Source organism: Phaenicophaeus curvirostris, chromosome 5 (genome assembly GCF_032191515.1).
Source record: "Phaenicophaeus curvirostris isolate KB17595 chromosome 5, BPBGC_Pcur_1.0, whole genome shotgun sequence".
Classification (NCBI taxonomy): Eukaryota; Metazoa; Chordata; class Aves; order Cuculiformes; family Cuculidae; genus Phaenicophaeus; species Phaenicophaeus curvirostris.
In genome coordinates, this window is record NC_091396.1 from 47,527,969 (window position 1) to 47,553,280 (window position 25,312).

At 37.6% G+C, this 25,312-nt stretch overlaps 1 protein-coding gene across 3 annotated transcripts in view; it reads right to left on the reverse strand.

The window, feature by feature from the left end:
- SEL1L (SEL1L adaptor subunit of SYVN1 ubiquitin ligase) overlaps positions 1–25,312 on the reverse strand; it is a 35,147-nt gene that overhangs the window by 9,574 nt on the left and 261 nt on the right. For all 3 annotated transcript variants that reach the window (XR_011337556.1, XM_069858629.1, XM_069858628.1), the window contains exons 2-17: positions 19,304–19,341; positions 17,652–17,874; positions 13,309–13,476; positions 12,577–12,682; positions 10,042–10,204; positions 8,177–8,230; positions 8,037–8,096; positions 7,356–7,437; positions 6,876–7,030; positions 6,105–6,161; positions 5,084–5,152; positions 3,741–3,818; positions 2,536–2,598; positions 1,664–1,751; positions 1,254–1,402; positions 555–720 (exon numbers count right to left, since the gene is read on the reverse strand). Coding sequence is in view for 2 of the 3 variants with exons in the window: in XM_069858629.1 (XP_069714730.1) it covers positions 555–720; positions 1,254–1,402; positions 1,664–1,751; positions 2,536–2,598; positions 3,741–3,818; positions 5,084–5,152; positions 6,105–6,161; positions 6,876–7,030; positions 7,356–7,437; positions 8,037–8,096; positions 8,177–8,230; positions 10,042–10,204; positions 12,577–12,682; positions 13,309–13,476; positions 17,652–17,874; positions 19,304–19,341 (1,719 nt within the window). In the remaining variant the exon portion in view is untranslated. The remainder of the gene's footprint in view (positions 1–554; positions 721–1,253; positions 1,403–1,663; positions 1,752–2,535; positions 2,599–3,740; positions 3,819–5,083; positions 5,153–6,104; positions 6,162–6,875; positions 7,031–7,355; positions 7,438–8,036; positions 8,097–8,176; positions 8,231–10,041; positions 10,205–12,576; positions 12,683–13,308; positions 13,477–17,651; positions 17,875–19,303; positions 19,342–25,312) is intronic.

A 25,312-nucleotide genomic window follows, 5' to 3' on the forward strand; every position in this document is an offset into this window, starting at 1 on the left:
TTTTTTTTTTGAATCTAATGGAAGCAACTGCCCAGAACTTCAATCCCTGCTTCAAGAGTAGTACAAGTAAGGTTACAAAAAAAAAAATCTAGAAGAAAAAAAAAAAAAGACCAGTGCTGACAAAAGACATTACAAGATAAAGAACAAAGGAAACCGAAGCTTGTATGTATAGTAAAGGTCAAAGGTAATACTAATGCAATTCCCACTTCATACATTTAAAAATAAAACATTAAGGCTGTGTTTAGGAAGTCCATGGAAGAAAATTTTCATCACTGTGCAATTTTCTAAAGCATTTTCTCTCTATTCTACTTTTAAAAATCCTGGAAGAATTTAGGTGCATTAGAACTTTTAGGCCATACAGCTATTCTTACAGGTGAAAATTAATACCGACTGTTTTCCAGCGTGAAGAGCAGAATGAGGACAAAACCCCTCACATTAGTTCTAACTGAACAAAAGCTATGTGATCATATCTTCAAGTACTCTATCGTTCTACTAAATGGGCTACTGCAGGCCATCCCCGAAGAAAATGTTTCAGTACAAATTCAGGTCCTTACTCTGATCAAGTATGAATGCAGCATTGCTTTGAGCAACCTCATAGCCTTGCTCTGCCAGAAGAAGATATTGAACCACAGCAGAATTTGAATCACCATCTTTATAGCTGTTGTAGGCAGTCATCAGCCTTTCAGACCAACGCCCCCGTTCACATACGTTCTTAAACAACTGCATAGAAAAAAAAAAAAGGGGGAGAGAAGATTGGTCGTCAGGAATTTAAATTTGTGAAGTTTTGCAAGAAGTAAATCCCTGTTCAAAATACTTATATCTCACAGGAAAAGCTTGATAGACAAACTCACTTCTTAAGACAGGGATACTTTAAGATACAAGTTACTAAGCAAATATATGCCAAGATTCAGTTGCTTACTTGGAATTATTCTTAATATCAGCTTTTCTGTTGCCCTTAAACCCATGTCTAAATGATGAATACAGTACTTAAATACTGGTGTTTGCTTTGTATTACATTCTTTTGGTTTGCTTCCAAGTTAATAAAGCAATTACAAACCTGCCATATCAACGTAAAAAAAAATAAACATTTTTCTCACAAGATAGAGGAGTCTGACAATATACCAGTTCTCCTTCTGATAGGCTCAGCTCAGTCACCAGCAGATTTCAGTTAAAGCAAGCTTCCTTTATAAGCAGTTATAACCAATCTTTTGCAAGTCAGTATTATTTTGACCTTTATAAATAGATGACCTTACCTCAACAGCAGTATGACAGGATCGCATTACTCCAGTACCAGTGGCATGCATCTGAGCCAGATTATAAAAAGCCAGAACGTGGCCACCCTGGGAGGCCAAGTTAAAATATTTCAAAGCTTGTTTATAGTCTCTCTTAACTCCAATGCCATCTAAAAGAAAGAATAAGTCATTGCTGTTTGTTCCTCTTGAAAAGCAGAGTTGTACGAAACATAATATGTATTTGCTCCTTAAAAAAACATTAAAGGAAGATATTGTGAAAGCATTAGGGAAAAAAGAAAGCAACAAAATAGAAGTTCAGAGCAGTCAGACCACTATGTGCACTATATATATACTTTTAATGCCACCTAGTGAACAGTTACTGAAACAGCAGATGCCTAGACCCAGCAAATTGTTATTTTGATGCCACTTACTGTAATACATGGAACCTAGCTGAAGTTGTCCATCAACCCATCCTTGTTCTGCAGCCTTCTGGAAATACTTCAGTGCTAGCTCATAATTCTGCAGGAAGATTGGGCCCAGCCATTAGAGCCTTGCAATACACCATAATTTAAGTAAGGAAAGAAAATATAGGTGTGTGCATGTGTAAGTGCATGGACAGACCCATTAGATTTATTACAGAAAAATTACAGCAATACATTCTAGAATGAAATTATTCACCTGGTCAAAATAAGGAAACAAAAAATGAAATAGCCTACAACAGTATTAGCATGTCTTAAGTCTCTAGCTATCTCAAAGCTGGCATCCACATGTAGCATTGCTATGAATAGTTAGGCTTAACAGAATGGATGCCTTGTTCCATTTCTAGAAAAATTAGTTAACTAATTTCCCCAACTTTGGGCTAATTCAACTTCTGAATGTCTGTTTTCATAGCTAAATGTAAATCATTCAACAAAAAACACTTGTGCGAAAAGCAACAAGGCAAATGAACTAATTAGAAGTTTCTAAGTGTTTCCCCACTCTCACAAGAGACAAACAGGGACAGTTCACTTATTTCACAAGAAAATGAGAGCAAAGTTCAAAACTCCAACTAAAAATTTACACCGCTATGCATTTCTAATAGCTTCAGCAAAACTTTCAAACTTAGAAGGAACTTATTTTTCATTGCTGCTAACTCCACAGGAAATTTTTTCTTTTGTATTACAGATTTCCTCATGGTGTTTTTGGTGTCACAGAAATCTTCACAGGTAAGTTTGCTACAGTACTTCCCTCCAGAGAAAAGGTTTGTGTAACTTCTTGTTGTCAACAATCACCTATGACTAGAAAGATGACTGTCAAAGCTTACCACTGGAACACCTCTTCCGTAGAGGTAAGCCATTCCTAATCCACTCTGTCCAACTGGATTACCCTGAAAACACAGGAAAACACATCTGCAAAGTACAGCAAAACCTACAGCTATGTCTTTAAAATTTGCCCTGTCTTTAACATCCCTGGAACAAATAATGCTTACGATATATTTGCTTTGTAACTTTGTTCCTAGTAAGTAATAATTATTTATGGAGAAAACAGCATCTTTGGTAACTTCTATTCAGTAACTACACAGGTGAGTAACCGGAAAAAAGAGAAGCTTTGAACGCTTGTTGTGAAAGTCTACTGTGTGCTTTCAAAATGTCACACATGATTGTAGAACTCACACCCATAGAAAGGTGGGGCATTAATAGCTTATTTATCTTTAGCTTTTCCAAGTTTAAGATGATCTGGATGCTACAGAAGCTCCTAGAACGACAACAGGAACTCTGACAATATGTCTTAATTTAAGGGCAGATTGGTGGCTGTCCTTTGGGCTGCATTACTGACCACCACCCCTGCAGAAGCATGCACCATGGCATTCCTTCAGTGCCAGGACAGGCAACAGGGCATATCAGCAACTTCAGTCAATGCAGGAAATTAGGAAATGGACAGATCCTTACTTTAGGACAGAAGTGTAGAGCAGCAATCTAAATGTGGAATGCAAGAACCAAGAAAACATTTAACAGTCCCTTCAAAATTTCATCTATTGTGTTTCACATGCTAAACATCTTTCCTGGAGAACTACTCAAGCTTTAACTGTATAAATGGTACCATAAGGGACAGGTCAAAGACAAGGGATTAACACCCAAAAGCCTAAACATACTGATGAGATGAGAGGTATAAACCCAAACCCATTATCTATTCACTGGCTACAAAACAGACTCAAAATAACAGTGTACCAGTGCACAGTAAATTTCTGTGACAAGACAACTTCAGATTAATGAAAATTAACACTTAATACAATTGCATACTGATGTCAGCACTCATGAGAGTTAAGACTCCTCCTTCATGAAGCACCATAACCAAAACTGAAGGCAGTTTCTGACATCTTAGACAAGCAGGGATTAATTATGGGCTAATGTGGGACAGTTAGGAGTAGGTATATGCACATGGAAGTATACAAAAACGAGCATTTGTGGCATTTCCAAGGCAATCAACTTTACGGTGCACATGCTATTTCTAGCTTACAGATGACCATACCATATCAGCAGCTTTCTTGAAATACTGAAGAGCTGTTTCGTTGCTCTGAGGTACAACATCACTTCCTTCTGAGTACATCTGAAGGAGAAAAGCGTTATTGAAGAACAGACTGAGACAGCTTAGCATGGAGATCATGAAGCATCTTCACTTTCATATGAGGAGTCTATCATATTATCAGACTACTCCAACTACTGCATTACCAAATAATCATTAAAGAATTTGTCCAGAAGGCAGAAAACACATTTATGGCACAAAATTCAGATTAAGAAGGTCAAAAAACCTCAACTTTCTAATGGAGAATGAACTGCCCATAAAATTAAAATGTCTGCATGAAAGTATCCTTTATTTTTTAGTTCTGCCAGTGTACAGCAAAGGCAAAAAAAAATCTTTGATACCAGTGGAAATTAAACTATATCGGCAGTTAAAATACTTCTTGAAAACAGAAAAAATGGTCACTAAATCCTGTTTGTTTCAGTATTTATTAGATACAAAACACTCAAGCAGTAGAAAAATCAGAAACCTGCAATTTCTCCTCTCAGGTGCCTTGACATACTATTTTTTCATGCTGTTTCTAAGGACGTGAATTCTGCATTCCCTACAGCAGTGACAGCCTAAAAAAAAAGAACTAGAGCTGCTGCTTATTGCAGTCTAACCTTAAAGGGTACTCAAATGGATTAAGGATTTAACTCCTCACAAGGTGAGGGTAGCCTGCAACCCATATCTCAGGCAAGTAACCTAGATACTTTTTTAAGCAGTAACATCATCACAAATAGCAGCTCGTCAATCATTTTAGGTTAAAAAAAGGGCTTAAATCTAAGAAAGTCGAAATAATGGATCACCTTGCAGACAGACTTACGCTTTGGTTCAAAGTAAATGCAGACCTATAGGCAACTGACAAAGATGCCTCAGCTCTCTACCCAGAATAAGAATATAGATCTCTCTTCTTTTCCTTCACTCAATATATCCCACTAGGTAAAATTCTGAAAGGCCTAGCTTTTCCCCACACACTGTATGGAAGAACATGGTGGCCTATTCTGTTTTGAATTCCACCACGGAAAAAGTAGAGTTAGTTTTTCAACTATTTTTTGAAAAAACCCTCTAGTTCAAGTACCATTTAGAAAAATCAAGACTTGATGATGTGAAGGAGCAAGCAGGAAATTTAGACTAGACGTAACAGACTACGACACTCAAATTTTGCAGGACAATTCAAACCAGTAGCAAAACATAGGTAACTAGATTGCAGCAGTCAAGTTTTGGACTGCTTGATATCAGAAAGTAGGAAATATTTATTTTTCATTAAAAGGCAGAAAATTTGCATACTTTGGAGAGTGTTCATGTCTTACCTTTCCTAGAAAGGCCATGGCATGTGAATTGCCAGCATTAGCTGCTTGATTGAAGTACTCAAATGCTCGCTGTAGAAGAAAACAAGTATTTTAGCCACCATGACTATGATTTGAGTATCTTGCCTTACAAATGGAGCTTTGGTGAGTAAGTTGTTTACAAAGTTTCTAGGTTCTTCTGGGGGTAGGAGTTATCAATCCCACCTAATTTAATATATTTAACAGGGATACCCACTTAGAATATTGAACAGCAATCCTTTTCCAAAGGGCAGAGAGAAAAACAATGTAGTACAACTTCTACTATTTAGAAGCTACACAGGTAAATCTTCCCTTCTAAACAGGATTTGGAGCTACATTAAGGAAGAGATCTGCCGGTTCTGATTCCAGTTTTACACAGAGCTCCAATATACTTATTGTGACCACTTAATATCATCTCTGAACCCTTACAGAGTAGTCATGTTGTTTTGTAGCAAAGACTCAAATAATACTCGGGACTACACATCCTCAGCTCTCCATTTTTCCAATACATACTTTAAGAAGTTTGCTATTTTAACTTCGATAAGCAGTAGCTAGTTTAGTTTACATCAGCAGGAGTCCTAGTCTCTACATACACTTAATATTCTTAGTATTAAAAGTAGCACTGTTTTTTCTACACAGGCAAAACATTCTTGCATGCCACAGACTACCATCACTAAGGCATGCACATTGAGTAATGAAGATTCCAGTACACATACCAAAGCTCAGCCAGTTTCAAGTACTACTTGATAAAAAAATTGATCTTTGTTTTTTATTTCATCATTTTTAAGATTATTAGTCTCAAACTAATTGTGTAAGAAAATCTGCTCCATGTACTAGTCACATAAAGCTTAAGTTTTATCGAATGAATTAAGTTTTATTGAACAAGACTATTGAACTCATTCTTAACAGTGTTACTTAAAAACCACTTGCTTCACTGTGGTCTCACATATACTTTCTCCCTCTCTGTGAAGTGTAAAACATATCGGGAGATATACAGAAAGGGTACCTGATGATTTTGCTCTACTCCTCTTCCTCCATGCAAGTGCAGCTGTCCAAGGCCAACCTAAAAATAAATTTTTACATTGCAAATTAGTCACTTTTCCCTAGGTACTTTCTTTTTCCAGTAATACAGATACCAGCTAGCTAATTACACAAAGACAGATCATACTAGAGTTTAAGACAACACAAATTCTGAAGGCACAGATTTGCTTCAATAACTACACTACAGACCTATTTTTTCACATTAGCTGAAGTGGAAGTTTATCGTAGTCTGTCCTACATACAAAATAATAGCTGTTCATTTGAATTCTGCCTCCCTAATTCTTAAGTCGTGTATGACCAAGTTGAATTGTGACAATGTGCCTATGCCAGTGTCCTCCTCTCTTGTGTTGTGTGTAGAAGAGGTCCAGCCTGCAGCATGCACAGTCATATAGAGCAGAAACAGTGGGAAATTGAAGTTCCCTGTCATGGCCAGCTCTTTTGATCAAGGTTTCCTCCACAAAATGTAAAATTACCCTTAAACTAGTCTGGCTGCTTTCTAGTGAAAGCCAAAATTCTCCTTCCTAAAGTTGTAATGTTTTGGACTTATTTTCCTCAAAAAATAAATAAATTTTCTTCTTCTCATAAAAATGAATCAGGAATTAGCAACCATGTTGATTTAGGAATGAGCAACCATGATGAAGAGAAAACTAAAGGTCCAACGCTTTTATGTATTTCATAAAACTGTTCCTGTAATTCTTTAAAACCTTTGCATGCAATCAGGTGAACTTAATCTTACCTGTGCTTGTACATCTCCTTTCTCTGCTAAAAACTGATAATAGTGAATCAGGTCTTCTTCAAGCATCCCACTTGCCATTCCTGGATTTTCTACTTCATCTGCTAAGTGAATTCGCTGAACCACCGTGCCACCAGTCAAAGAAATATCACTAGCAACTGGAAAACAAGATATGAAATTTTCAAATAATTTTGTTCAATGCAAATATTACACTGCAAAATTAGTAAAAACAGATCTCTAGAGCTTGAAACCATTACTCAGAGAGAATGAATTACTTTGGCACTCTAAAAATTAAAGACATTTCAACATATAGAGATAAAAATAATATATCATGATCCAGAGACAAACAGATGACATTTCTAATGGCAAAAATTCTCTGGTTTTATACTATTAGTGTTCATAGTACTTCTAGTATCTTCTAAGTTAATGATATGGAAATACATAGAAAGTCAAGAACATCAGCCTTGAAAACAAAGTTCTGACCGTGATTAGCGACAAGTCGGTAGTGAGTGAGAGCAGATTCACAACTTTGACGGACTCCTATCCCAGCCCAGTATCGGTAACCCTGGAAAGGAAAACAAAAATATGGGACTATCTGTTATGACAACAGGTTTCTTGCCAGGTTACAAACTTAAGCAAGGTTTTATGAGACAATAGGCAAAACAAAGGCCACATGACCATTGTGCCTGTATGAAAAGCAACTGACATACTATTAAAGGTTAAGGATAGCCAACATACTTCCCATATTACTCAGAAAAAAAAAAGGCAAATAAGCTGAAACATACTTATGGGTGAAAACCTAAAGCTTTTCCTCACATGCAGCACTTTGTCTTAAATTTCACAATGCAGATTAATACAGCATCTTTTGTAAAGATCTCTGGGTTTCACAGTTCTCATTAGCCTATAAAAATTAAGTCTGACACTTCTGCTTTAAGTGTACACATGTAAACATGAACCATCTAAATTCATGGTGGTATACATCTTAAAATGAGCAGACTTCTCCTGAAGTTAACAAGGAATAACTGGGAAGATACTATTGCCCATCCAATGCATGCATGTTGATCTAATATTTGGACAGCATATTCACATGAATGCAAAGCTTACATAAACAATTTAAGAGCACAAAAAGGTTCTTGCACGTGCAAAGTTAAATATCTTACTCACCAAGATCATATGGGCAATCAGGTTTCCTCCTAAAGCTCCAAAAGTGTAATACACCAGGGCCTTAAAACAAAACCATGGGTTATTTAGCGCCCGTCTCCAAGATGAAATATAAGAGCACACACTGAAGATTTCTAGGTTACCTTAGCTTGACTAGAATTGACTCCTAGACCAGATGCATACAGAAATCCAAGAGCCTAGAAATAAAATAAAGTTTGTCAGCACATCTTTTGAAAAATCCAGGATCAGTTTTCCTTGAACACACAAGCATAAATACGTCAAACCACAACTCAAAGCTGCAAAGAATATGCCAAGCACTACACCTTCACTTTGGTACCTCCTACATCTGGGCTCTTCCCCGCCCCTTTTAAAACATGAAACTTCTGAATTACTCAGTTGCCTGGGACACTAACATAAATAGAATTCATCAGAATTCAATTTAGTGGATTGAATGCAAGGAAGATACTACTACATTCATAAATGCCAAATGTAGCTCCAAAGTCCTGAACAGTAAAGCATCCCAGTTTAAAGACCCTCAAGTCAGGACCAGCAATATCTGTGAGATAATTCATGTATCCTATTTATCTCCTACAGCAGTGCAAACATACGTGAACCACGACACTCTCTTGAAGAGCCTTACTGTTTGATTTGCTGTCTAACAGATCCTATGAATTCACTATTTTGCATCTGTTCTGCCACAGGTTAGTTGCACTTATGACTATAAATGTAAGAAGTTAGAATGCACAGAGCTGTTTGGCTGAGGTTTTTTCAAAAGTTATTTTTATTCTTAAGATTTACATAGTTACTGCTCTAACACCTGTTACAGCTGTGTGGCTCAGAGGAGAAACTAGTAGCAAAGAAGATAAAAGAGTGCATGTCTATGTGTATGTGTGCGTGTGTATATAGGTGTCTATATTTCACAATGTTCTAAGACTATTCTAGGCAATTCTAAAAGCATACACACACAAAAATCACTTCAGGCAGACAGTACTGAATTTTAGACTGCTAAAAGTCAAAGTCTTCATTGAGATAAAGTCTCTAGAGAAAACATATTCCTGCTTTCTATGGCAAATCATCACTCCAACATTAAACAGGCACTGGATAATTCCTTCTAAAACAAAACAAACAACTAAACAGTAAGTATATGTAGATATTGAGACATTATAATAGTTAGAATCCACATTTTATGACATTACATGTGAACAATTACATATGAACAACTCTGTTCCTGTGTTCAAAAGCACATGGACAAAGCAAGTCCTATTCCACTAAAGAGCTTTCAAGATTCCTAGGAGTTTATAACTTCCTAGACTATAAACTTGTATGTTTATATATCTACTTATCTGAAAGACAAGACTTCAGGTGAAAAGCCATCAAGACCCACAGAAAGTCATACAGAATTTCAGAGATTTGTTGCCGGGAGTTAGCTGTATCTACCTGTTTTTTGACTTCTGCATCTAATCTAGTCAGTCCTACAACAGGTAAGAAATTAAATGAAAAGACCACCAACATACTATGTTACTGGTGGTTTAGTTCTGTTCTTTTAAACTCAAAGAGAAGACTTGTGTCCACGTGTTTACCTTGAGGGTGCAGGTGCCATTTGTTACTGCGCCCTCAGTAATGCTAGTAGTATGCAGAAGCCAGGAGAGCAGAGGCATTTGGGGGACAATCTTTGAACCAAAGCGAGGTACTGGTGAAATTTAAAAACGTACAGATAATGAGTAGTCAGGATTAGGAAATGCTTAGGCAAGCATTAATAAAATACATTTCCTGAATTAAAGCCCGAACCAAATGTTTAACATCAAGTTTTTAAATAATTTTAAAAAGCAACGCTCTTTTGTCTTTTTTAACCAGACAACAGATAACACTTACTGTTCTCATACTATTCGGGACGCAAGAGCTATCTATAAAAACCATCTCAGAATAAGTAAAATGTATAAAAAAATTTATAAACCTTCTGTAGAATTTATAAAATTTTATAAAGCTTATATAGAATATAAGGACATACCATTTGTCCTTTAGGAGAACCTTCTTCTGTTAGCTTTTCAAAAAGTTCTTTTGATGACTGAATGTTCTGTTTCAGGTAATCCCCAAACAACAACGCGTAAGAAACTTTCTCCATTGCCTTGGTGTGATTCATGTCAGCTGCCTTCAGAAGATACTGATACGCTCTTAAAAGAAAACAACTTCTTAGTTACCTCGAAGCAAAGAAGCAGAGTTTATTCCTAAACCTGAAGATTCCAGGGAGGCATTTTGTTCCTCTGGATTAGCCTCCATTTTCTACAAATGCATCTACCCACAGTCATTTCCTTCCAGCTCTGAATCATCAATCTATGCAATAACTCATACAATTTAGCTAAAAAACACACTAGATTTTAATGTCTGTTCCATATGGAAAGCAGTATGCATTTCCTCCCCTGTAAGTTACATGAAAAGTTTAAGGTCAAATGATTATGTTTTTCTAGTAACAACTTTAAATCCTGCACTAGGTACTTAGTAGGACTGGTACTGACAGTTTCACAGATTGTCATTAAAAAAAAGCCTGAAAAAGACCACAGAGTCTTTGAATTGTTGAGTGCAAAATTTCAATGAAAACACTACGTGTTTGGTCCAAGACAACTGCATACATGATCAACTTTGTGATGAAACAGTCAGGCTAACAATGAGAAAGTTTTCTGCTAACTCCTCTTTCTATTTCAGCTTCAGAACTCACAGTAGTCCTCCAAGGTTATTTCACAGAAGCTGGTTTAACAGCAATTTAAAAAAATGTAACCTTAAATATAACAACTCAGTACCATGAAGCATGCTTCAGCTTGATTTCTCATGGACCTTTGATAGCATTCCAAGATTTTTCCTTAACTCTCCTCCTTTCTGTTCTCAGACTTGTTTTCTTTCATTAGGACAGGCTGAGGCACACCTGGTTCCTTACATCATCTAAGAAAATGTAGGGTGTTCAAGAGAACTAAGATCTAATATTGTTTTACAATTCCTACAGTGTTTTACCATATCTTAATTACACTGGTAAGCCAACAAATATTTCATCAGCAATTGGATATATGCAGAGTAGAAAGTAAAGAGAATCACTGAGGTGGTTTTCCTGTTTTGTCCACCAACGTTACCCATTTCTCTCATACAATGTTAATAATTAAGAGTTTTAACAATTTGTTGAGATTAATTTTAATACTTTTTATATGGTGACTAAAACCATGAAAAAGCAGGAACAAAAACAGAGCATGAAAAGAAATGTTGATTTTTTCCTCTTAAACTCTGAAAAACAACGAGACACAGACAGTAAGAAACATGTGAAACAGGACAATTACCTTGTATTCTCCGCTTTTTTCTGGGCAGTTGCCACATAGTATCATAGAATCACCACCAGGTTGGAAAAGACCCATTGGATCATCAAGTCCAACCATTCCTATCAAACACTAAACCATGCCCCTCAGCACCTCATCCACCCGTCCCTTAAACACCTCTAGGGAAGGTGACTCAACCACCTCCCTGGGCAGCCTGTTCCAGTGCCCAATGACCCTTTCCACGAAAAATTTTTTCCTAATGTTCAGCCTAAACCTCTCCTAGTGGAGTGTGAGGCCATTCCCTCTCATCCTGTCCCCTGCCACTTGGCAGAAGAGGCCAGCACCCTCCTCTCCACAACTTCCTTTTAGGTAGTTGTAGAGAGCAATGAGGTCTCCCCTCAGCCTCATCTTCTCCAGGCTAAACAACCCCAGCTCTCTCAGCCGTTCCTCATAAGGCCCGTTCTCCAGCTCCTTCACCAGTTTCGTTGCTCTTCTCTGGACTTGCTCCAGAGCCTCAACATCCTTCTTGTGGTGAGGGGCCCAGAACTGAACACAGGATTCGAGGTGCGGTCTCACCAGTGCCGAGTACAGAGAGAGAATAACCTCCCTGGACCTGCTGGTCACGCTGTTTCTGATACAAACCAAGATGCCATTGGCCTTCTTGGCCACCTGGGCTCATAGAATGGTTTGGGTCGGAAGAGACCTTAAAGACCATCCAGTACCAACCTCTCCGCCATAGGCAGGGACACCTCCACTAGATCGGGCTTGCTCAAGGTCCCATCCCTCCATCCAACCTGGCCTTGAACACCTCCAGGGACGGGGCATCCACAACTTCCCTGGGCAACCTGCTGCAGTGTCTCATCATGGTGAAGAATTTCTTCCTTATGTCTAGTCTAAATCTTCCCCTCTCCAATTTAAAGCCATTCCCCCTCCTCCTATAACTACATGGCCCTGTAGTAAACTAGCTAAAGAACTGCAACACCATCCTGTATTAAGTCAATGTTTTGGCAATATCCACTCTTCAGAAATTAATCTTACACAATTTTCACTGGATTTAGAGGAAAGCAGGCACAAATTTTTTTACTAAATAGCCTGAAATTACTGTTTATTTTCCATACTATCACTGCATAGTTTGATGCTAAGTTCAATAAAGTGCAAAGTCTCTCTCATTTAAGTTATTTTCCAGTTAAGTCAGAGTGACCAGCCATGTCATCATTCTCTTGTGGGAGTGGAGGAGGTAGACTTACTCTCTCTTCTGAGCCTTTTTACTGCTTTCATTAAGGATTTTCATTCCAGTCTGATAAACATCCTCAGCTTCTTGCATCTGCCTTCTCTTATTAGACTGCTCTTCAGCTTAGGGGAAAAAAAAAGATTAAGGAAATAAAGAGATCCAATTACACAGCTTAAGACTATTCTCTCAAAATTCCTATTTGTTCTTAATGTAAATAAATTGTTTTTTAAGGTTAGATACACCCAGAAATATATGTCTGGAGACCAATAAACAAGTCAAGTGATTGTAAAAAGCTGTCTAAAGGAGGTGCTGGATACCTTGGTTGGCAGATTCTTCTCATGTAATGTCTCTCATGTATAAGCTTGCTGTTAAATTATCCTTTTCACTCCAAAGCAAGCTGTGCAAGTAAGAAAGATTCCCCCTTCAGGATGCTTTGTAAAGAAGGGGTGCCTTTGCGCTACAAATCGGCAAGTATAATGGGAAACACTGTCAAACCTTTATACTCCTATAGCCTCAGAAAGTAAGAGTTTTATAGATGCCTTTACTGCAAGATCTGTAAGTGGCATTTGCATTACAATCTCTTCCATCAGAACTTTGCCTTTATAACTACTTGCATATCACAGTATAAAGTGGCCATTAATATAAGAACAGGGACTTCTAGACCCTGAAATAAAGGGCAATAAGAGGACTGAAGACTCTAGCTAAAGAAAGTACTCCTCAGACAAGAACAGAGCATCAGGTTACTTACTTTCACAGAAGCCCCACTTCTGATCTTTCTTGTAATCGTAGGTTGTTGCACACCAAAGCCTGCCATCCTCCCTCCCATCTGCAGTACACTCTGCATACTCCTTCTCCATAAACAAAAAAGGGAAGTGGCAAGGTTCCCCATCTGCAGTGCCTCCAATAGCTGTCAAAACTGAAAATACATACCCAGGTATTAGACTTAAAAGTCACCTACCACATATAGGAAAGTACCTCAAGTTGGTTTTAATTTCTAGGAACTTCATTTAATCAAGTTTTCAGTAAAATTTATAATTTACAAAAGTCTGAAAGCAATTATTTTCCTAAATAGCACTTAAAAATATTATTTTTATTCTTAACTAGGAAATAAAACAGAAGGTATGTGTTTTCTTATATTCCTTAGATCTTAAAGAAAATATTTTTGTTTAGATTGGAGATGGCAAGTCTCAATTACATTTATATAGCCTATCAAAAGAAACAGCCTTTCTTTTCACTTTCTCTTACCCACACTACCTTCCTCTTCCAAAGACTACCCTAGAGGTGCATTGCAGTGCACATATTCATTTTAGCCCCAGGGTTAGATGCAGTCATGACAGAACCACTCAACACCAAATGTGATGATTGAATACCAGCAGGGAACATGCTTAGAATATACAACTAAGAAAAGACTTGAATGAAATCACTACAAGTCCAGTCAGTTTATATTGTTGCATATACTTATACTGAAAATTTTATTTCACTTGCAATATATATTTAAGTTGCATTCAAAATTATTTTGAGCAAGATGACTTACCATTTTTCATGCACTAGAACTTCAAAGGCTACTGACTGCAACACTGTAATGGTTTTAAATAAAAATCAATCTTCTATGAAGTCTAAGAATTATCTTCATTTTTTTGAAAATGAAATTATCTTGATGAGTCTTTTATAAGGGTTTTTCCCTTCCACTACAATAAATCCAGCTGTTGGGTTTGGGTTCATTTGAAGACATTTGCAAAGTCACTCAATTGAGAATGCCAATTATATGGTGTTTTTTCAAGTCAAGTTTGTAATTCTTGTGGTTATACAGACACCTATAGACCATATTAATTTAAAAATTTCATGTTTATTTTCTGAAACATAGGCAAGTTTCCAGGACTAGCTAGCCTGTACAAATTGCTCTTCATAATTTCATTACATGACAGACATTCCACCATGCCACCCTCCCAAATTAATTTTACCATAACACAAAAGGAAAAATGGTTTCAGAAAATGCATTAAAAAAACAACAAGTCCAGATGTAAATAGCTTGGAAGCATCCCAGACACCTGTTAACATGGAGTAATACACAAACTCACGCTAAGGGAACATACAACTACAGCTAATGGGACCTCTCATCTCTATCATTTGAACAAACTCCAGATCCGGGATATTAACACTACTTAAGAACTGAAGTTTTACTTATATTGTTTAGTACCTTGTCTCCTGTATTGTAAGCAATTGCACACAAGCTATTTACACAGTGCTCTGCATGAGAGTCAGCTGCACACTGAAGTTAGAGTTACGAAATTACTCTGTCACAGTCCTCCCTCTTCCCTTTTTTAAAATCTAAATTCAACCATAATGCTGTTTTTCCCCATAGATGCTAACCACCAAAGCTACACAGCAATCACACGATAAATTGCTCACCAAAGTTATTTTACCATGTATTTAAAGAATTATAAATACAAACGGAGACAATTTACTTGGAGGAAAAGTTACTTTTTGTCAAATTGAGTGTGCAAGTAACAATTTACCCGTTTCAATATTTCTGAATAAAGCATATGGCATATATTATTATATTTTGTCCTTATTTACTTAGATCTCACCTTATAATCTATACTGAAGGAAACCCAAATACAAATTATAAGCACTGGTTACATTACTGTAAGATTCCTCCAAATAGGAAAATAAATGCAGCAAGATTGCCAGCTCTGCATGAACTCACGGGCAGTTTTCAGCCAAAATTGTTAATATGAAACTTAACTGTTACAAAAGAATACAACACAAAAGATAAATAACTAAAAAAATATAATTTTATTTACACATAAGACCTCCTCACTAATCAGAAGAGAGATGGATAACTTCTTTGAAGGTAAAATGCCTTAGTAGCACTAGTTCTAAATTATTGAAGATTAACTTTTTTTTTTTTCTGCTCACTATCTTGAACAAGTGGAAACTTGAAGAATTTTTATTTTTTTCCCCATACAATCCCAATACCATACACGAGTCAAACTTTTTATAAAAGCTTTAATTTCCCCTAATGCAGTCCTGCCATCAGTAGATTGTTTCAATGATGCAGCATCTGAACCTGAGGTAGGTTCCTGCCCAGCACAGTTAAGTTTGCCATTAAAGCTGTCCTTCAGAAATTTTTTTATTTTGCTTCCAGAAAACGCTTTTCTTTCAGAATTGATTTTTGGATAAAACCAGTAATCTTTCCATCCAAATTGTTCATTTACTTCATAAGAGGTTCAAAAAACTGCAAAATATTTAAACATATGGTTTTTGAAAGTCACTTTGAGTACTTTTACAGGTGTAATTAAAAATTTTAGTTGCCAGAGAACAAGCCATCTGGTTACACCTTTCTGATATGAGATTAAAAGTATCTTAAAGTTTACTTTTGAAATAGACTGCACTGATTAAATACGGTGCTCATACCACTGTTTTGAGGCAGCCAGCTCGTTAGTGGACTTTATAAACCCTTTTCCTATTGTTCTGGTTTGAGCTAAAGTAGAAGGAGTTTTCAATCATCTTAGCTATGCCTCATCAAAGTACTTAATTTCCTGAAAATGAGCTGCATGTTTTTCAGTGTTTTTCTCTAGAATGGATAACACAGGGCTTTGGTATGCATAAATTCCATTGCTTATACTCATTCCTATATTTCCTTCCTATTCCAAAGTTGTTCTCAAGTTGATGGAATGCTAGGAGCGAAAGGGGCAATAAAGGGTCGCACCTGCAGTGAGATGTGAGAGGTGACCTAAAACTGACCAGAGTATTCTACCCCATGTAAGTCACACTCCATACAAAATTGAGGGACCCCTAGGCTAAAGTTCCCCTCTTCGATGGCCAGCATCCAGTGAGGGCCTCATCTGCCTTTTTGCCCCAGACTTGTGCTTCAGTTCCTGAGCCCAGTTCCCTCCTGCCACTGAGTCCATTCAGTCCATCCCCATGCCTGCTCTGCAGCACCTGTGGCTACATATGATGTAGTCATCATCAAGGAAGAATTTTTGTATATTCATACATATTCTACTATTTTCTTGTTAATATTATTGTTTTCGTTAAAGCTGTTTCAGTTTCCAACCCACAAGTCTTTCTCTCATTTCCCTTCTCCTGGGTGGAGAATTTGAGGATCACAAGTGCTCATATTTAGCAGCCAAGCAAACCAGGCCAGGGCTTAATCTTGACATCTGTACAACACTACACCTAGCAGAATCACTACTTAACACCGTTACTGCATTTTTACAAACCGTACACTAGTTCTGTATTAATAAGGAAGGCTTACTAGAAAACATTTAATGTGAGCATATGTTGGAGCTCATTTAACAACTTGTGCTTTTGCTTTGACATTTAAACCTGAGCTGAGAAGATAGACAAATACTAATACTTAACTATTACTTTTTTCAGGAAAGTTGAAGATTTACTTTTTATGGAGAGATGAAAAGTTCTTGCTCCTTAGTCAACCATGCCATCTAGTTATCATCCACTATCACTACAAGTCAAAGAATCACATTACATTTATGTTTTTATTGGTAGTTAAAAAAAAAACCAACTAGAATTTCCTGGGAACTTAGGCACAAGCACATAATGCTTTACCTAAATTTAAAAAAACTTACTGAGGTTTACAAGCAACTCAGACGTTGCCCTAAGGCTCCCAATGCTGTCCCAGGAAGCTTGCCTTTGCATCACAATTTGTTCCTTCTCTGTCAATTGACTCTCTAAGCAAACAGCCAGCAAGCTGAAACACAATTTTTCCTTCTATGATTGATATACATACACACAGCATAGTATGCGTATTTGACTCCTATTTGAACAAATGAAGGTTTTCTCCATTTGATACTTAAAGCTTTCCAAGAACATGTAAACAATAAGAATTATGGAAAACCCTTTCAAACGCACCTGAAAGATAACCACTCAGATTTCAATCACAACCTATTTGAAAACTTTTTGGTTATGATTTGTAATGGAAAAGGCAGCATTTACCATTTTCATTCCAGAAAGTTTAGGACACTACTCATTTCATATGTTCAAAATTACTATTTGTGTTCATCCACATGCAAAAGTTACTCAGTCACATCCTTCTTGCCACTTGTTCAAAAGTTGGTAAGCAGTTACCTGGACTCTCTACTTCTGCTTCTTCCAGATCCTTGTTTAATAGATTTGACATTTCTACAGAGTTCAACTCTTCCAGTGAATTCTCTTTTTCCTCCTCTTGATTGTGAAAGTTCTCTTCATCCTCTGACTGAGAGTCCGATTTCCCTGATTCAAGGAAGATCTGACCTGCTACTACTCGAGTTCCTGTGGAATGGTCCTTTACCTGGTCCTCTGCAGACAGAGTCTGAAGGAAAGCAGCCACATAATTTAAAAGATTAGAAACTGAACAGCAGTAGCTGGCAACCCCCCCCGCCCCCAACTATTTAAAGATATAATTAATTAACATAGTAAATTTAAACAGATGCATCAAAGTAGTCTGAGCTACCTCTACGAGCTGTGATTGACTATTCTTTTTAGTTCTTTGAAAAGAAAAATTGCAATGACATAAAACACATCAGGGAACTACGAGTCTGTCAGCCTGACCTCAGTATCAGGAAGATTATGGAGTGGTTCATTTTGAGTGTACTTACCAGGCATGTGCAGGTTAACCAGGAGATCAGACCCAGCCAGCATGGATTTATTAAAGGCAGGTCCTTCTTGACAAACCTGATCTCCTTCTATGACCATATTACTCATCTAGTGGGTGAGGGAAAGGTGAGTTGTGATGAACTGGTCACAAGCACTGTTCCCCAGGGCTCCGTGCTGGGGCCAGTCTTGTTTAATAGCTTTATTGAAGGGCCAAGGTCAACGGTATGAGGTTCAACAAGGTCAGGTGATGGATCCTGCACTTGGCTTGCAACAATCCCATGCAATACTACAGGTGTGGGGAAGAGCAGCTGGAAAGCTGCTTGGTGGAAGAGGGCCTGAGGGTATTGCTTGATAGCTGGCTGAACGAGGGCTGGCATTAGGCCCAGGTGGCCAAGAAGTTTGACAATGTCATGGCTTGTACGAGAAATAGTGTGGCCAGCAGGACTAGGGAAGTGATTATCTCTCTGTACACATCATTCATGAGGCTGCACGTTAAATACCATGTTCAGTTTTGGGCCCCTCGCTACAAGAAAGACATTGAGGTGCTGCAGTGTGTCCAGAAAAGGGCAGTGAAGCCAGTGAACGGTCTGGAGCTCAAGTCTTATGAGGAGCAGCTGAAGGAACTGGGGTTGTTTAGCCTGGAGGAGGCTGAGGGAAGACCTTATTGCTCTCTACAACTGCCTGAAAGGATGCTGTAGTGAGGTGGGTGTTGGTCTCTTCAACCAAGTAACCACCAATAAGAAGAGAGGAAATGGCTTCAAGTTGCATAAGAGGAGGTTTAGATTGGGTATTAGGAATAACTTCTTTACTGAAAGAGTGGTCAAGCATTAGAATAGGCTCACCAGGGAAGTAATGGAGTCACCATCCCTGGGGGTGTTCAAAAAACATGTAGACGGGGCACTTCTGGACATAGTTTAGTAGGCACGGTGATGTGAGGCTGACAGTTGGACTTGATGACCTTAGAGGTCTTTTCCAACCTTAATGCTGTGATTCTATGATTAATTCTTCTGATGCACAAAATTAATTAATGAGACAGCAAGAGCTACAGAACAGTTAAAAACAGGAACCAAATCATAGTTCTGAATTTCAGACCTTTGCTCTCACTCCACAAGAAAAACAGAATGATTAGAAACTTATTTCCGCACCTTTGACTCCAGCGATTCATCTTTATTTCCTTCTTCATCTAGAAGAGACGTTACAAGTCAGTAAAAAGCCTTTCCAGGAGTAATTTTCTCAAAAATAAAAGGAAGTTTAGCTATAATATTGTACTACGGTTCTGGAATACTCAAAATATAAATAGATGACTAAGCAAAGCTGCCACTGACTCCTGCTACATTTAGAAATTTACCCCTTCTGATGAAACTCCAGGTGTGTAATGCCTGACAACAGCTGTAAGAAGCTCACAGGCTGGCGACCTGCATTACCACTACAAAACATAACTAAACTTATAGAAATTAGTGTCCCATACATGAGATATACCACTTAGCATGTAGTGGTTAGCTATTAAGGACTACCTGCACAAATACTGAATGCCAATAAAGCTCTCCAAAAGCTTACAGAACTCTGCTTTCTGTAAGCAGTTGACATCAAACGAAACTTGCATACTTTTCATCCTCACGCAAGTAAAGCTTCTTACCCAATATACATCATCTCTAAAGTGACAAATATGACACTTTATCAGGTTCGTGTTTTGAAGACTATAACAGAGCAACTGTGGGTTTTTGCAATGAAAAGGCTGATCTTGGAAGCCAGATTCCAGAAAGCAATTTCCACACTGTTATTTGAGGTATAACCTTTGATTAGAGCAAGCAAATAAAAAGATGGGGATCAATTTTAAGCTGTACCAGCATAATAAAAAAAACCAAGAAAAATGCTAAAACGTCTAAGTGAAGCTGCAAAAATAAGGTGACAAGAAGTCTGACAGTACAATTAAGACAATCATCTGTTGAGCATACTGAGGAAGATGTAAAGCTCAAGAAGCCCGACTACCAGCAGTCAAAGGATTAAAAAGAATGCCGAATAGTCAGTGTGGGTAAGCAGCTGTACCCCCTACAGGTCCAAAACTGAAAACATGTAGAGTCCTTCTGAATAACCAATGGAAACAGAAAAGAGCACTCCAGATTAAACAGGCCCTGCAAGGAGCAACCAAGACACCATAAGAACAAACACCAGTACGGGAAAAAAAGCACTGAAAGAGACATAAGAAAAAACAAGACTAGCTGCATTTTAGGCAAAGAACACAGTGCTTATTACCTGGAGGAATCTAACGGATAAGACCAATTGCATAACATCGTAAGAAGTTCTACCACTGAACTTCAACACTACAGATCACCACATAACAGTTGGTTTTAAATACAGTAAAGGTACATATGTATTCAGGATACTGACTGGTTCCTTCCATTTCGAAACTGTAAGACAACTTTGAATTGACTGCTTTTCCCACAAATTACATTCTACTATCCTAAATAATTTTGATCTAAAAACCACCTGTACAACTTCAAACTCCAGAACTTGTCAAGAAATTCACACATGCATCAGGAGTGCAGAAAAACTAAAATGGGGTTACCCAGCAGCTTGCATGTAGCTATCAATACATATAAAGTACTTCTACAGTATTGGTTAGTGCAGTAACAAACATCACGTTATTTTTAACAGCTATACCAGCTAGGGTGTCTGTTTTTGTCAGCTCAAAATCAGCCTATATGCCTGACAGAAATACACAATTCTAGTTTTTTGCTAAAGACTTTCCTAACTGATTCCAATCTGTGGAAGGTTGACTTTACAACAAAAGACCACGCCAGGTCAAATACAGATAGGATATACTATCCACGCACACATATCGAAGAACTTCTTAATGTATCTTCATATGCAAAGCAAAAGTCTTACTAAATGGAAGGGCAAGAAACATCTGAGCAACATAAGGTACAGGTCATTAAATATTTGCACTTCTCCCTTGAATGTAAATAATGCTATTTCCATTCTATTGCATCATTTAAATTCTCTCTGAAGGAACCAAGTTTGTTATTCAGAAGTCCTACTTGAATAATTGTTTTCAAAACAGTGGTTCCAAAACAGCACTAAAGCAACAACAAAATATTAGTTTAACTGTTCTTAGCTCTGGGACTTCCTTCTATGTTAGGCAGATGAGGTTGCAGCAATGACTGATAACGTTACTAGAGAAGGGATCGCTTACAGCCTTGTTAGTTCACAGAACTGCTGACCAATATGCACCCATTGCTCATGAAAGTGTGTTTACTTCTAAGAAACAGTTAAAAAAACCTGTTCTGAAAGTATTAATGAAAGAAATATGAAAGGTCATGGTTTGACCTAAGAACAGCTTATTAGTCAAGGCTCAACTACTGAACAAAGTCACAGATGTTATGTTTGTGCACCTGTTTCAGAGGTTAAAGCTGATAGTTTAGTTTGTATTTCCACAGTTAAATAAAAAAATTAACAGACTTTTTTTTTTTTAATTTGGGTCTGTTACAAGGCTGCCTAATTCTAAAAACCCTTTCTAAAAGGCTGATTGGAAACTAATCCTATCATTTATTAAACAAATTAGGAAGATGTAATGACGTATTAAAAGGAAAGAGTAGGCAAAAATACTTATGGCCAAAATGAGCAGCTGACAACGTTGGACAGAATGCTTCACTTACAAATGATCCATAGACACTGCTGGGTGCTCACAAGCCCAGCTAGGACTCTAGAGCACTCCATACAGCTAAACACTTGTTTCAACCACTTCCTATACAATTAAAATCAGCTTTAAAATGCGTTCATTTTTTTCCTCAACTAGAAAGAGCAGCTTTCTATCAGTCTATTTAAATACATCAAAAGTGTTCTGGCAGCCTATGTTAGATGAAAAGATCCTACCATATGCTGGATAAAGAGCCCATCGTTTTGAGAGATTACCATTTTCAAGAGAGCACTATGGAGAGAGGCGTAGAAACAAGAACTATGCAGTGCAGTTCAGCAAGAAGAATGTCATTAGGTTGAGGGAGCTCAACAATTTCTTTGCTGTATTAGAAGAACAACTCAACCAACAGCCTACAAAACTAAAGGACTACTACAACCAGACAAGAAAAACTATTAGTTCCAGTGCTAGAATGGTTGCTTACCATGATGAAATGTTCAAAGACTCAGGAAGTGCAAGCAGGTGGCTTCCCAAAGCTTTGACAAATGCCCTAACTGATCACTGTACTTAGTTTCCTTCCAGTTTTTGCCAAGCGCTTCAAAGCAACTAGTAAGAGTTTGCATGCTGTAGACCAGTGATCTCCAAAATGGGGTGTGTATACCCCAGAGTTTGCAGGAGAAAAATAATTTTTGTACCTTTTATTAATAAAGTTTTGCTTAGTATAGTGCTTATTTCACCTCCACCTCATTCTGTTTTCATTTCTGTTTTTTTGTGTGCCTGTTTTATGATGTAAATAATATGTTAGTACAGTAGCACATATATTTATTTTTTAATAAGTTAAACATTGAAGGTACCTGCTCAATTTTTTTTTTACTGAAGGGGTGCATGAACAAAAAAGGTTTGTCAACAACTGCTAGAGTGCATCCATCAGAAATTTTCTGTGGTATTTTTAGTTATTTCTTTTCAATGTTCTTTTTTGTGCAACTAGTTAAGACGTGGAAAGAGAATGCAAACCCTGTTTATACTATTCACACAGGAAAACCGCAAATCATGTGAAAAAATTTACCTTAGATCGTTTTTCATCAGTTTTTCAGCTGTTAAATTCAGCACAGAAAAAGACTCCATAGCATAGATGCTATTCCCATTACATGAAACTCTACAGCATGCAGTAAGTTAAGCAAAATCTTTTAAAAGATATCTATTCAGCATGACTAATTTCAAAGTTTCCTTGGCAGCAAGTAAATTGTTCCAAGCTGCAATCTGTGCAGCATATTCAGTTTAGGGCAACTACAAGATTAAGATATAGGTCAACCCTTACCCTGAATACAAATATTTTTTTCAGTCTCCTTGCAATTGCTTGCAAACTATTTACAAAAGTTACTCTGCAGCAGTTCCTCTGTTGGAACTGAGATTTCCTACCTGACAACAAGGCAATAAGTTTAAGGAATGTTTTTCAGTTAGGTAAGTAAAATGAGAAGAGTCAGGAAAAGCCACTGAGCTTGGTCTTTTGAGAGACTAGGTACAGAAGTCTCCTAGAAGTATATGACTGTGCTCATCCTTCCTACCAGTTAGTGACACAGTATGAAAACCTCTGCCTGTAACTGAAGTTAGCCATGAAAGTTGCAGGATAGTCAAGAGGAAGAATCACTTCCTTTACTCAGGCAAAATGAGATAACCTGCATCTGCAAACAAAAGGAAAAAACTCCAAGAATCAAATAAAACTGGCAATCGGAAAGAAACAAGACAAGATTTTTTTTTTTTTCAATAAGAGAAGGCCATTGCTGCTGTGATAAGCAGAAGATAGTTAGTTTTGCCTGGCACACACGCAGTTACCGTTTTTTAGCTGCTTTTGCCAATTATCCATTGACTTCTCAATTATCTTACCCCAGTCTCCCATGTTCAACTTTTGCATAATCTGTACTAATATTACATCTTTAAAAAAAAAGTACCTGTTTCTTTAGGCCTAGATCTTACAGTCACCTCAAATTTTCAATAAATTGCTTTAAGCAACATCATAAAACTATAGCCATAAATGAATACAGAATTAGGGTTTAAATATATTTAAATGGCTCACTACTAAAACAAAATCTTCATTAAGAACACCTTCTGAAGTCAGGAAATTTAATATTTGGACCATTTTTACTGATCCTTCCTAAAATCCCTCCTCCCTTCAATATACTTACATTCTAGATGACTGTTTCCAGACCAGACATTAGGAACGAACAAGTATTCAAGGAAGCATTAAATATGGTCTCTAGGCTTGTATCAGACTCTACTAGAGAGGGTGGTACTGTTACTGTGGGAAATCAAAACATTGATGAAGTGTGGATGACTTATTTTCTTTCAGAATTATTCTTGACAAAAGTTGGAGCAAGAAATGTCTTCCTGTTATAACCTGCTGCCAAAAGCTGGACTTCAAATACCCTCTCCAAATTAATTCTGGATATTCACGAACAGTTTTACCTCACAGTAGCTATTTAAGTTTGACAACAACTCCTAATCTTTCACATACTGTACCATGTACTTTCTTCGACCTACTAATTGTATTACTTCAATTGACTCTAAACATATTGCTTTTCAAGACTGAATTAAGCTATCAGAACTACATATTCACAAACACAACCTTGTGACAGGGGAAAAAGTGAAGACGGAAGAGATGCGTGCACCCAGAGCCACAGATGCACACCCGAAAAGCCTTACTTTTGTCACCTAAATTCCACATACACAACAGATGGTTACATGACACAAAAAGTCAAATCTCACCTTAGCATATATAAAGAAAAAATAGCTATTGGCGAGAATACACAATTCAAAGTCTGGGTATACATCTCTCCAGCTTCACAGAACTTGCATGTATCTTCTCTACAACTTGGGAAGTGCCCTGATGCCTTATAACATAAAACCATGCTTGACATCTAGTCTGAACTCCAGTAGTATAACTTAAAATTTCAACTTTCTACTGCACACATGAGAACAAACCCAAACCACAGAACTCACCTGTACAGAAAATGTTAAGTTACTTTCCTGAAATATCATTGACAGCTTAAAAGCACATCCCCAGTAAAACCAGATAAGGCTGCTTATTAAAGGAGTGCTTTCTGGCTTTAGGAACGCTATACAAATTAAACGCAATACACTGCCCATTCCCCCCACACCTGCCCACGACGAGAAGGATGTGGGAGCAGAAACCCCAGGAAAAGAAGCAGCTGAGAACATGACAGGTACACAAACCCTAAGCTGCAAGGCAACAAGAGAAGCAGAGAAGCATTGTAGCGACATTATACAGGATCCAGAAGCGCCCTATACATAATCGTGCGAGAAAACTTCGGAAAACAGAACTGCTATCAGCTCGTCAGGCAAGCAAAGGCACAGTAGGGAGGAAAAAAAGTCACATTTGGGCTTCAAGCAGAGCAAGCGTTACAAAGCGGGCTCCTGAGGAGCCGCTTAAAGGCAAGGGCCAGGCCAAACGACGCGTTCACCCCCATCAGACCGACGGAAAAGCGGGGCACGGCCGGCAGGC